Here is a 14126-nt window from a genome sequence, read left to right on the forward strand (position 1 = left end):
ACACTCTGTATGGGTGGCAGTAAGGAAGGTAGTAGATTGATTCTGAGGAAGAGGCGGTTCCTGTGCTCTAGTACTGACAGGTCACTTGCAGGGGGTGAATTGGGGTTTTGACATTCCCTGTACCCATCCAGGGCCACAATTGGCTCAGTGAGCCTCACCTACCTTCTTGACTTTCCAGTCTCCTGCCTCTATCCATATGCCTTCTAGTGGTTCTGCCAGTTTGCTGTGCCTGCTGTTTCTTCTCTCCCAGCCTTTCTGCCCCACTGTACCCATACCTACAATGCCCAGAACTTATTCTCTAAATGACATTGGAGCCCAGCTGCCCTGTGCTGGGCTCCTGTGATGTGTTGCATTCAGTGTATGCCATGCCTACCCCATTGATCTGTACACTGCGGCTTGTTCTAAACATTAAGTCATCTTTGTCTTGCATGACTGGTAAGGAAGTAAATATGCCACAAGGCTTCAAATCATCAGAGACAGGAATGGAGATTCTGCCTTTCTGATGGGGTTGGGTGTGTTTGAGAAAATCTTCCCTCATCTGCCTCTTATACTTTCACCTCTTGCAGAAGGTGAAGACCCTGTCCCAGAAAGCAAAGCACAGCAGTATCTGCTCTATCTCACCAGAGAGGAGTTTGGAGAAGCAGGGAGAATCTTCTAAGAGTGGTGCTGGAGGAGCTGCTACATCAAAGAGCAAGGGTTTGAGGGCAATGAGTGGGTTTGTGAAGATTCACCATTCTCTGACCTTCCTGATGGGAGCTATGATTTAGGAGAGAGTAGCTGTGGGTGGAGCTGAGAGTGTCTGGAGCAGAAAAAGTGCAGGAAAGGGGAACGCTGGGTTATGTGGAGATGTGGATGTTAAGGAAATAATGACTAGTGCACTTTCTGCTCATGTAGTCAGTATTAATGTTCACGACTTTTTTTTTTAAAAGTTGCAAAAATGAGATCACACAAGTCTGAAGGGTTAGCTGAATCTACAATTTCTCCCAAAACATACCAAAGGTTTCAAAACACCAAATAATAACAACAAATAACCCTCTAAAATTAATTACCCATCCATCCTTAAAATACTCGAAAGTACTCGTTATCCCTGAGAAGAACTGAATGAAATAAGTTTGAAGTTTCTAGACCAAATCGCTTAAAGGAGATGTTTCTAAAAAAAATTACTCTTTCAAAACCAAAATAAAAAATTCTGCAAAATATTTTGTCAAATTAAGCTCTAATTAAAAACAAACTAACAAAACCAACCTAGTCTAAGAAGACAGTATGCATGAGGAATTTCTGCTGGAGGGTAGCTTGCAGATAAGAACTGTCATATTCAGATTTAGAACAGAAGCTTAGTTACAACTTCAGTTATGGAGTTACTGCGGAGCCTCCAAAATAGTGACAGAGAATCCATTTGTGTTATTTCCTTGTTCTTTATTGAGAATAAGTTGCAAAATTATTAAATTCTAAAAATCAAGACTGCTTCAACAATTTTCTGGCTTATATAGCATACAGCTCTTATAATTAGTATACTGTGCTGTTTGTTTGATTTCACAATACAGAGTACTTTCCTAGGTGAGAGAGATCACTTCATGTATTTAACATAAGCCCCATCGGGCCTGTAGCAGCAGAAGGGAAAGAAAAATGATTTGAATGTTGATATATGTACATTTGTTTTGTTTTATAAATATACTATACATTCAATATGCTTTTGAAAAATTCTCGCACCTTTTTTCTGTTACTGGAAAGAACAGTTGTCTTTCACTTGTGGTGTGATGTGACTCAGGAGTCTATGTAAAATGGAACAGCTGATGTAAATCCATATTTAGATACCTGAACAACTGGCTTGATTTTCAGAGGTACTCATCTCTCTGTGTATCAGGCTGCTTGTTTAAGTGTCTAACTATGGATGTAGGGATCTAAATTTACTACACACCCAAGTTTGAAAATTGTGTTCTGAAATCATAAAAATCCCAAAGAGAGACCAGAATTTTTAATAAAATGTAACTCATGTAAGTTATGTGGCAATTGTCAAGCAATGTTGTACCCTCTCTTACTCTAGTATATGGGTAATCCTGTTACAAAAGATACACACACACACACAAAACTTGTAGTCATAGTCTTGTTTTAAATGTTAATTATTGCAGTAGTTTAAAATGTTAAAGATCAGTACACTTACCTTGACATGTTCTAGCTCCTACCACCTGGTATCCTTCAGGGCAGATGCATGAAAATTTCCCTGGTTCATTGACACACTGATACTGGCATATGTAACTTGAAGTTCTGCATTCATCAATATCTGCAGAACAGCAAAATAGTTTGAACTTATTGTCTTAAAAACCTATCTTCTCACAGTAAAAAATGGTTACTCACCTTTGTAACTGTTGTTCTTCGAGATGTGTTGCTCATGTCCATTCCAATTAGGTATGCATGCACCGCGTGCACGGCTGTCTGAAAGTTTTTCCCCTAGCAGCATCTGTCGGATCGGCTGTGGAGCCCCAGGAGTGGCGCCTGCATGGGGCTCAATATGTGACCCTGACAACTCGGCACCCCCTCAGTTCCTTCTTGCCAGCTACTCTGACAGTGAGGAAGAGGGGCGGGTTTGGAATGGATATGAGCAACATATCCTGAAGAACAACAATTACAAAGGTGAGTAACCGTTTTTTCTTCTTTGAGTGCTTGCTCATATCAATTCCAATTAGGTGACTCCCAAGCCTTACCTAGGGGCTGGGGTTGGAGTGAAGGAATGTTGACTGTAGCACTGCTCTACCGAAAGCTGCATTGTCTCTGGTGTGCCAGACGATGGCATAGTGTGAGGTGAAGGTATGCACCGAGAACCAAATCGCTGCCCTGCAGATTTCTTGGATCGGTACCTGGGCCAGGAATGCCGCTGATGAGGCCTGGGCCCTAGTGGACTGTGCGGTAAGAGCTGGGGTTAGCACGCTCAATGTAGAAAGCTAGGGCCCTGTGGACCTCGAGGGAATGCAGCCACTGTTGCCGGGGACCAGCATGAGGTTTCGGGTAAAAAATGGCAAGAAACTATCCTGGCTTGTGTGAAAGGCTGACACCACCTTGGGAGAAAGGCTAGGTGTGGTCTGAGTTGTACCTTATTCTTGTGGAAGACCATGTAAGGCGGTTCTGAGGTGAGGGCCTTCAGCTCGGAGATACGTCTTGCTGACATAATGGCAACCAGGAAAGCTGTCTTCCAGGAAAGATACAGGAGGGAGCAAGTGGACAGTGGTTCGAATGGGGGCCCCATGAGTCGTGAAAGGACCAGGTTAAGGTCCCATGCAGGGATAGGCTGCTGGATCTGAGGATTGAGATGGTCCAAGCCTTTGAGAAAGCGACCAACCAGAGGGTTGGTGAAGACAGTGGCCAGACGCGCCTGGGTGAAAAGCTGAGATGGCAGCGAGGTGAACCTGCATGGAGAATGCCACCAGGCCTTGCTGTTTCAGGTGCAAGAGGTACTCCAAAATGAGGGGCACCGGCACCTGGAGGTTGTGTGTGCAGAGCTGGTCACACCAACATGAAAACCATTTCTAAATTGCCATATATGTGGCTTGAGTAGAGGGCTTCCTGCTGCCCAACCTTATGGGGTCTGAACACAGAAGCTCCATGGGGTTCAGCCATGCAGCTTCCAAGCTGCGAGGTGGAGGGACCGCAGGTCGGGATGACAGAGGCGACCGTGGTCCTGAGTGAGCAGGTTGGGAAGGACGCTGAAGCTACAGAATCACCCTCACCCCATCCCTGCGGATCTTGAGCAGGACCTTGTGCACCAGGGGGAATGGAGGGAAGGTGTAGAGCAGGCGACCTGTCCAGGGAATGAGAAACGCGACCGTGAGGGAGCCCAGGCTGCGACCTTGGATGGAGCAGAATGCTGGGCACTTCCTGTTGCTGCAAGTGGCAAACAGGTCGACCTGGGGAAACCCCCACCTTTGGAAGATGAGGTGGACGACATCCGGTCAGAGAGACCACTCGTGCGAGTGGAAGGACCTGCTGAGACGGTCTGCAAGCATGTTATGGATGCCAGGAAGAAAGGACGCAAAACTCCTTGCCCCTTAGTACCCACGGCACCTCTTCTATAGCCCCCATGGCGAGGAGTGCCTGAACCTCCTGAATAAGGACTGCTTGTGAGAGGGGTCCCTGAAGAGGGATAGGGAAGGGGAGTGGGAGGGTGGAAATAGGATAAATGATTAAAAAACGGTGAGGAAGGATCCAGGGGTAAGTCTGGTATGCCGTCATTGGGCGTCCCTTCAAAAGGCCTGCTAGGAACCCAACGATGGTTTGATCAGGCCCTGGCCTTGCCCAGATGGGGGGTTGGAGGGCTTCCTCCTGCCATTCTGCCCCAACCGCCTGTAAAAGTCCTGCCTTGGACAAGGAGGATAGGAGTGCTGCTGAGGCTGTTGGGGCTTGAAATGCTTCTTCTGGGTTGCTGGGGTGTGCATACCCAGGGACTTCAGGGTCGCTTGAGCCCTTAAGGCTATGCAGCCTAGAGTTAGTCTGCTCCATGAACAGGCCCTCCCCATCAAAGGCTAGGTCCTGCAGTGTCTGCTGAACCTCAGGTGGCAGGCCAGAGGCTTGTAGCCAGGAAGTGCGCCTTATGGCAATCCCCGAGGACAAAGTATGCGTGGCCAAGTCTACAGTGTCCAATGAGGCCTGTAAAGAGGTCCATGCCACCATCTTGCCCTCATCAACAAGGGCCCCAGTCCCTGGACTCAGGAGGCACAAGCTTCTTGAACTTCAGCATGGAGTTCCAGGAGTTAAAGTTGTAGCAGCTCAGGAGTGCCTGCTGATTGGCAATTCGGAGCTGGAGCCCACTCGTGGAGTACACCTTGTGGCCAAACATGTCCAGCTGCTTGGTGTCCTTCAACTTGGGCACTGAGCCTCTCTTTCTCATTCATGGCCACAACCACCAGTGAGCAGGGCTGTGGGTGCTTGAACAAATAATCATACCCCTTCAATGGGACAAAGTATTTACAGTTGACTCCTTTGGCTGTAGGGGCAATGGAGGCCAGATGGTTTTGGCATTGGTCTGGAAGGTCTTGATGAGGGGCAGGGCCACCCTTGACAGACCTTCTTGGGCCAAAATGTCCACCACCAGGTCCTCCAATTCCACCACCTCCTCGGCCTGCAGGTTCATGTTGCGTGCCACCCTGCGCAGGAGGTTCTGATAAGCACAGATATCTATGAGGGGGGGCCCAGAGATAGAGGTGCCCACCACAGCTGCATCAGGAAGGACGATGAAGAGGCTACAGGGGGAGAGGGTCATCCTGACCCCCCCGTGCCATGGGGGCCTGATGTCCTGCATCGCTGACCAAAGGCCCAAGCTCGGGAACCGGAGTCAGAGGGGGTCTCGAGGTGGGAGGGGTCATGACATCTCCTCCACACCCTCAGGAGTGGGCCGACCATCAGAGGTACCTGTGGTTCAGAAGTGGCCAACCAGGAAGCACCACACTGTGCACCCTGGGCCTGGTGGTATGCCCATGGGGTCCAGAACAGCCACTGGGTGGGCCCCTGCCTGTGCGCTGCCATGGTCCTGCCCCCACATCAGGGCAGCCACAGTCCAACTGGCAGCAGTCCCGGTCTGAAAACTGCAATCTCGTCTCCAAACCCGAGGAACTAGAACTGGACCATGAGGGCCAGGGCAGTGCTGAGCAAATCTGTGCTGGTGAGCGATGTCAAGGAGAAAGAGAGTGATGCTGAGAGACTGGGGACCGGTGTCAGGACATGCAGCGGTACCGGGATCTGGAGAGGTACCGTGGCCTGGAGCTGCATCGAGATGATGAACGGCACCGGAATTGGTGCTGGGTCTGGGACCTGCTGTGCAACCGGCGGGCGGAGCGGCACCATGATTGGGAGCATCGACACGAACCAGAGCGATGCTGCGAGTCTGACCAGTGTCGTGATGGAGAGCGGTGCTGGGACTCCAAGAGGTGTTGGGAACAGGAGTGGTGCCGGGAATGGGAGTGGTGCAGAGGCTCGACCGATGGAGCCGACGGTGCCGAAGGTCAGGTCAGTGCTGGCTTGCCTTGAGACAATGCCGTCCGCTACGGCACCGGAGGCTTAGCAGGGAGCAGAGGGCACCTTGCTGCCATCATGGCGATGAGGTCCCCCACTTCCACAGTGCTGCAGGCTGGGGAGTCCAATGGCACCAGACTCAACGGTTCCCCCCGTGGGGCTGAAATTGATGGTGCCATTTCCACAACCTTCGCTGCTGGGCTCTCCCCTCGGGGATGTGCCACAGTGGCTGGCTCCAGGGAAGTGGGTCTCTGGGAAGGAGAGCCACCCTTCTCTAGCTTTCAGTGCCGCTTCGGTGCCGGGGAGTGGGAGCGCTGTTGCGTTGATGTTGCCGGCTTCAGTGCCGGGGAGCGGCGGTGCCGCAGGTCTCAGCCATTGTCCAACCATGGTGCTGCCTCCACTACTGCTACCGGGGTGCTGCGCACCGAAGAACTCGCTGCCGGGTCCTGCCATGCCGAAGGAGGCTGGGGACTAAGTGCCACCTCCATAAGGAGCTGCTTCAGGTGAAAGTCCCGCTCCTTTTTAGTCCGAGGACGAAATCCCTTGCAGATCCTGCACTTCTTGGCTTGGTGAGCCCTCCCCGCCCCCCGGACACTTAGGCAAGAGTCATGGGGGTCGCCTATTGGCATAGGCTTGGAGCAGGACTCGCAGGGCTTGAATCCCGGGGACTTGGGCATGAAGCCCCAAAGAAAAATAGTCGGGGTGGAGGGTAACTCCCCAACCCGATTGCCACTAACTAAAACAAAAACAAAGAACTACCAACAAAAAACAAACAACAACTATCTACCAAAGCTAGGGAAACATGGAGAACTTGCAGAACAAGATGCCACAGTTCCAACATCGTCAATGGGTGGTAAGAAGGAACTGAGGGGGTGCTAGGTTGGCAAGGGTATATATTGAGCGCAATGCAGGCACCACTCCACGGGGCTCCACAGCTGACCCAACGGATACTGCTAGGGGAGAAACTTTCCGACAGCTGTGCATGGGGTGCGCGCACACCTAATTGGAATCGATATGAGCAAGCAGTTGAAGTATTAATATATTAATTTACAACTACTACACATTAGCTTTAAGAGAAGTAAAATATATCCAGTCTGAAAGAAGGAAGTTCTCCATAATCTGAAATGAATGCTATGCTTAAGCAACTTAAAGTTGTCACCAAAAAGCTAATTCTACTGGGTATATTTAACTATCTCTAAAGATCAAATTTTTAAGAAATATACTCTAGGAAACTGAGATTAAATGAAAAGCCTTCAGAACAGGTTTGGGAAAATAATTTTAGAAAGTCATTTTTTAGTGTTCCAAAATGTGATTTTTCCCCCCTTGATCAAAGCATTTACCACTTTAGTTATTTAGTTCAGAGGAAATGTTTTGCCCTCACATATGTATGGAACTCCCACTGTAATCAATGTGAACTGCTCTTGGGAAGAGGATAAGGACCATTTTCTCCCTTCAAATAGTATTGGCTGCATGCCATTCTCTTTTGGCTTTTGTAGCTTTGCCTAATTGATTAGCTGTCAGCAAAAGCAATTTAGGATGGAATTTAATTTTATTTAGCAACTTATGTGATATTTCTGAAAAAATAGATGCATCAACAGAATTAGGGGGTGTCTTGACATTACTGTAATGTGTCTTATCATATTGGAGACCTGAGCTCAGTCCTTTACTCTTGGGCTGCGAGCTCTTTGGAGACATCATGTTGAAGGCTTGCTCCTGCTCCCTACGATCACCATGTCTCCAAAGTTGCCTAGAGGACACCAGTGGGGTTCGGACAGAGAAAATTAAGTGCTAATTGTATAATTGTCAGGAGATGTATGCTGTTTGGACATCCACTTGCATAAAAGCAACTCAAAGGCACAACTGTTTCTTCTTTGGAATGACAAGTTTAAGAGAAAAGAACAGGAGTACTTGTGGCACCTTAAAGACTAACAAATTTATTTTAGCATGAGCTTTCGTGAGCTGCAGCTCACTTCTTCAGATGCATAGAATGGAACACACAGACAGGGGATATTTATACATACAGAGAACATGAAAAGGTGGAAGTATGCATACCAACAGGCAGAGTCTAATCAATTGAGATGAGCTATCGTCAGCAGGAGGAAAAAAAAAACTTTTTGAAGTGATAATTAAGTTTAAGAGGATTTGTTTAGAGCAATTTTACACCACACAGAGTTATCCTTGTTTAGGTTTGCCTTCATTTCTAGTTTGTTGTGATCTTCTGTATTAGATCAAATACCGTTTAAGTTAGTTTCAGGAGTAAGTTTTCAGAAGTGTGTCCGCCGACCCAGGTGTTGCCTGAAAAATGTGTATATGCAATTTTGTGCTTGCAACTGAATTGTGAGTACACATCTGACAACAAAAATGATGAGGGAGCTGGAGCACATGACTTATGAGGAGAGGCTGAGGGAACTGAGATTGTTTAGTCTGCAGAAGAGAAGAATGAGGGGAGATTTGATAGCTGCTTTCAATTACCTGAAAGGGGGTTCCAAAGAGGATGGATCTAGACTGTTCTCAGTGGTACCAGATGACAGAACAAGGAGTTGCAGTGGGGCAGGTTTAGGTTGGATATTAGGAAAAACTTTTTCACTAGGAGGGTGGTGAAGCACTGGAATGGGTTACCTAGGGAGGTGGTGGAATCTCCTTCCTTAGAGGTTTTTAAGGTCAGGCTTGACAAAGCCCTGGCTGGGATGATTTAGTTGGGAATTGATCCTGCTTTGAGCTGGGGGTTGGACTAGATGACCTCCTGAGGTCCCTTCCAACCCTGATATTCTATGATTCTATGATCTGAGTAGCAGCATCTCTACCTACCTGAATATAGGTACAACTACTCGCACATGTGTCTGCAATTCTATTCTGGCAGGTGCAAAAATATGATATCAAATTTTATGGCTGCAAACTGTACCCACTAATAGGGATGCCAGACCTCAGTCTGACTAGAACCATGCATACCTTTTAATTCACAGAATAACTTCTCAGAAAAATTGCAGAATCAGAAAATGGCACTTATCATGTATCAATATCTTTCTATTATGACATTATGTATAAAGCGTAGTTTACCTTCACAGTTGATTCTGTCACTGCTTAACTCAAATCCTGGATTACACTGACAGATAAAAGAACCAAGTATATTGTAGCATTGTTGTGCGCATGGGTTGTTGGCATCACATTCGTTTATGTCTGAAAGGAAAGGTTACATATCTTCATGCACATCTTGTTCTTTGTATTTGATAATTAAGCTGATCAAATTGATTGGGTCCACCACTTTGCAAAAGTTAGTAGATTGTATCAATAAAGATTTTGCAGTTGCTAGAACAGTGTCGGATCTATGCTCTTCATTCCTTGTAGAAAAATTGGAATATTTTTCCAGGAATGAGAGTTATTCTAACATGTAATGAACTCTTCCAAAAATGTTTAGTACAGCTATTAAACTCCACATTCCAGCATCTTTTTTTCCAGGTATGAAATGCCAAGTCTATAAATAATTGATATAAGGAACACATACTGATAAGACTTCTCAGCATGCAGTGATTTTATCTGAGCTATTTATTACTCTTAAAATCTGTTCTTTTAAATTCCATTACAATTATAACATATGCCATTGAGACCAGTAGAGAGTTTTGCAAAGCTCTAAGACATAGAACATATTGGGGGAAGGCATTTTTTGATACTAGATTATTTCTATGATGTTCCTATCTTAAGATCATGTGTGAGGATACTGCAATCTGAAAAAGGAGGCATTTTCAATGGAAATTTATGTACAGGAACCTGCAATACATCCCTCTGGAGTCTTTAACACTTATTTTCCATACACCGTTGACTACTTTATTTATGTGTATCATCTTGTATGTAGATTTTTAGTGTACATAGAGGAGGAATACAAGAGAAAATACTCTTCATTCACATCCTAATGTGTTTTATCAGATGCAACCATTATTGAACTTTTACAGTTTTAATATATTTTTTATTTCATGGGCTTTTAAAATGCATATAAACAATGTCAGAACTATTCAGGTGCAGATACAACTAATACAACTGACAAAATTCACTTCTCTACAATCAAAATGTCTATTAAAATCAACCATTCACAAAAAATTCAACTAGGGAGTAAAACATTTAGCCCATATATGTTTAAGATGTGGATGGGGAGGAATGACTATGAAGCATTTTTTCTGTTAAATACTTTTTGATAAAAGTGCAGTGACATTTGTGAGAACAATGTTATCAGAAACACTAAACAAAAAGACAGAAAAAACAAATGTATCTACTGTATATGCTTCTCTAAAGTTCAACCATTCTCAAGAGATACAAAAGTTTGAAAACTCGGTGATCGGGGGAGGTCTCGGATGACTGGAAAAAGGCTAATGTAGTGCCCATCTTTAAAAAAGGAAAGAAGGAAGATCCGGGGAACTACAGGCCAGTCAGCCTCACCTCAGTCCCTGGAAATATCATGGAGCAGGTCCTCAAAGAATCAGTTCTGAAGAACTTAGAGGGGAGGAAAGTGATCAGGAACAGTCAGCATGGATTCACCAAGGGCAAGTCATGCCTGACTAACCTAGTTGACTTCTATGAGGAGATAACTGGCTCTGTGGATGAGGGGAAAGCAGTGCATGTGTTATTCCTTGACTTTAGCAAAGCTTTTGATACGGTCTCCCACAGTATTCTTGCCAGCAAGTTAAAGAAGTATGGGCTGGATGAATGGACTATAAGGTGGATAGAAAGCTGGCTAGATCATCAGGCTCAATGGGTAGTGATCAACGGCTCCATGTCTAGTTGGCAGCCGGTTTCAAGCGGAGTGCCCCAAGGGTCGGTCCTGGGGCCGGTTTTGTTCAATATCTTCATTAATGATCTGGAGGATGAAGTGGACTGCACTCTCAGCAAGTTTGCAGATGACACTAAACTGGGAGTGGTAGATACGCTGGAGGGTAGGGATAGGTTACAGAGGGACCTAGACAAATTAGAGGATTGGGCCAAAAGAAACCTGATGAGGTTCAACAAGGACAAGTGCAGAGTCCTGCACTTAGGACAGAAGAATCCCATTCACTGTTACAGACTAGGGACTGAATGGCTAGGAAGCAGTTCTGCAGAAAAGGACCTAGGGGTTACAGTGGACAAGAAGCTGGATCTGAGTCAACCGTGTGCCCTTGTTGCCAAGAAGGCTAATGGCATTTTGGGCTGTATAAGCAGGGGTATTGCCAGCAGATCGAGGGACGTGATCATTCCCCTCTATTCGACATTGGTGAGGCCTCATTTGGAGTACTATGTCCAGTTTTGGGCCCCACACTACAAGAAGGATGTGGAAAAATTGGAAAGAGTCCAGCGGAGGGCAACAAAAATGATTAGGAGGCTGGAGCACACGACTTATGAGGAGAGGCTGAGGGAACTGGGATTGTTTAGTCTGCAGAAGAGAAGAACGAGGGGGGATTTGATAACTGCTTTCAACTACTTGAAAGGGGGTTCCAAAGAGGATGGATCTAGACTGTTCTCAGTGGTAGAAGATGACAGAACAAGGAGTAATGGTCTCAAGTTGCAGAGGGGGAGGTTTAGGTTGGACATTAGGAAAAACTTTTTCACTAGTAGGGTGGTGAAGCACTGGAATGGATTACCTAGGGAGGTAGTGGAATCTCCTTCCTTAGAGGTTTTTAAGGTCAGGCTTGACAAAGCCCTGGCTGGGATGATTTAGTTGGGAATTGGTCCTGCTTTGGGTAGGGGGTTGGACTAGATGACCTCCTGAGGTCCCTTCCAACCCTGATATTCTATGATTCTACACGAATGTATCCACTGTGGACTTCTGAGCTGTCATGGGAATATAATAGTTAACAGATATACTCATCACAAACAACAGGTCACCACATTATATAACAAAAATGGCAATCAGCCATTTGTAAAATTTCCTTTTGAGATGAGACATGTGCTTCGAGGTTGGTAACAGGAGAAGAATGTGCTGTAAAGGACCTTTCATGTTTCTTGGTGCTATAGTAATACAAATATCTGAAGAAATATTTCTTGTAAGCTATGGGCTCCCCTCTGCTCACACAACCTGGAGAGGAATGATTCAGTACCTGTGAAGGGATATGGGATGGGAAAGTGTGTGGAGGGTGGCTTCTTTTTCACAACCACCCCAGGAAGCTGCCTCTCCCCTGTTGCAGACACTGTAGATGTGTTCTACTCAGCGATGGTGGAGTGGAGCGAGGGGATAGTAAGCAGCCAGGGGGAATAGCAGCTCTCTGTGATGTATATCACCTCAAGACAATCTGGAATTATAACTAAACCATTGTAGAAGTAGCAGTAACTTACCTTCTGTGGCATTTCAACACCATGGAGAAGGCCTGTGTATGTATATGGCATATCACATGGCAATGCTTTGGAGCAGTGGTGGCAGCTGTGATACCCCTGGAGAAGCCCAGTGATTGGTGGGCTTCTTCCCTGCCGGTCACAGCATCCATAGATTTCAATGGCCAATTCCCTTCCCAAATCCACCATACCCTGGGTAAAATCTCAGCTCCACTCATGTCAATGGCAAAAACTCGATTGATTTCAGTGGGGCCAGGACTTCTGCAATATCCTCTCTTGGGGGCTGAAGATCTGTTTTCCCGTTATTGTCATTTCAAGCTCAAAGGGGGATAATTTAGTCTTATGTATCATATAACCATTTAGCTTAGTCATATTCAGTGAAAACAGATTCCCTTCCCCACCCCACTTCTTAATTCGAACCCACACAATAGCAGTAGATGAAATGCAAACTTTAGTTCCCTTCTTCATAAATTAATTCATGGATTGCATGTATCTTCACTGGTGCGACTGAGTAGTTTTTGCCACATACGGAAATAAATCTATTCTTGGCCCCTGGAAAATCAACTTTCTTATCTGCTTCACTTTAGAAATAACATCCCTCTATCAAAAAGTTACTAAAAGAAATAGTCATGTTGAATGTATCTTGCACCTCATTAGGCAAATCTGCTTGCAGCCCAATGTCCCCCTTTCTTCTTATTAACTCTAGGTCTTCCAATAGAAAATCCTGTAGATTCCATCAATGTCAGTAACGATCTTATGGCTCAGTTACTAGGATTTCTTTAGCATTTTATTTACAATGGCACTAGTCCTCAGCGTGCCCCAAATCACTCATTTTAATTTTTAATACTGTTTCCCAAGGATTTACATTTGAAATGCCGAGACATGTTTTCTTTCATCAATATATTTATCACGTGCTGCTGCGAATTAACCTGAGTTGTAAGAACTTGGCATTGCTTTCTCCAGTTTCCAGTTCTCGGGCCTGATTCTGATCTCATTTAAGCTGCTGTAGATCAGAAGTAACTCCACTAAAGTCAATAGATTACTAGTGTAAAACCAGCATAACTGAGAGGAGAGTCAGGCCCAAGATTTAATAATGAGTTCAGTGCCCTGATGACCAGATTGCCAAATTCATGGCCCACAGAAACCAGTCTGCCAACAAAATAATCCATTTTCAAAGCGAGTCTCCATTTTTGTGTCCAAGGATTCTGTGTTCCTCAAGATAATTACTTTGATCAGTTCCAAGAGTCTGTAAGCCTAGGAAAGCACGACATACTTTAAAATATTCTGCCTGGTGACTTGAGCTGATGAAAGCTAGCAATGGGTCAGTAGTTGTCTTTTGTAACCACATGGGCTGGTTCATATGGATATACAGAGAAGTGCTTACCTACGCAAGTGTGGTTGTTGGCTGCTAACTGGAACCCAGAGTTGCACTGGCAGTAATAGGAACCTGGAGTATTCACACATCTATGGTGGCAGTATGGAGGGAGATTGCATTCATCTATGTCTGTTACCATAACAAGAGCAAAACAGTAAAAATGTTAGCTCAAATGTAAAAACAAAAGTTCACTGTAGCTATCTTGTGCCCAAATAAACAGTGTAAAGTGAGCTGGATCTGATTAAATGAAAAGAGAGAAGCTAATTTGCAGCTCGATTCTGCTCTTACTTAAGTTCCCTCCTTGACTTCAATGGGAGCAGCATTGTGCTCTTTTTCTTATCTTCATGTCTTAAGTTTTGTTAAAATCAGCTTTACACTGAGTATGTTTCTCAGCCAATGATGTCAATACACATAAACATTATCCTTTATTTGGTGTTTAAATCAGATCCATACTGTAGTA

The 14126-nt window shown here is 45.3% G+C and overlaps 1 protein-coding gene across 4 annotated transcripts in view; it reads right to left on the reverse strand.

Annotated features, from left to right (window-relative positions):
* The window catches only part of EFEMP1 (EGF containing fibulin extracellular matrix protein 1), a 93297-nt gene that overhangs the window by 4858 nt on the left and 74313 nt on the right, over window positions 1–14126 (reverse strand). For all 4 annotated transcript variants that reach the window (XM_045011535.1, XM_045011533.1, XM_045011534.1 and 1 more), the window contains exons 6-8: window positions 13676–13795; window positions 9058–9177; window positions 2162–2281 (exon numbers count right to left, since the gene is read on the reverse strand). In XM_045011535.1, coding sequence (XP_044867470.1) covers window positions 2162–2281; window positions 9058–9177; window positions 13676–13795 — 360 coding nt within the window. The remainder of the gene's footprint in view (window positions 1–2161; window positions 2282–9057; window positions 9178–13675; window positions 13796–14126) is intronic.

This window comes from Mauremys mutica, chromosome 3, assembly GCF_020497125.1.
Source record: "Mauremys mutica isolate MM-2020 ecotype Southern chromosome 3, ASM2049712v1, whole genome shotgun sequence".
NCBI classification, from domain to species: Eukaryota; Metazoa; Chordata; order Testudines; family Geoemydidae; genus Mauremys; species Mauremys mutica.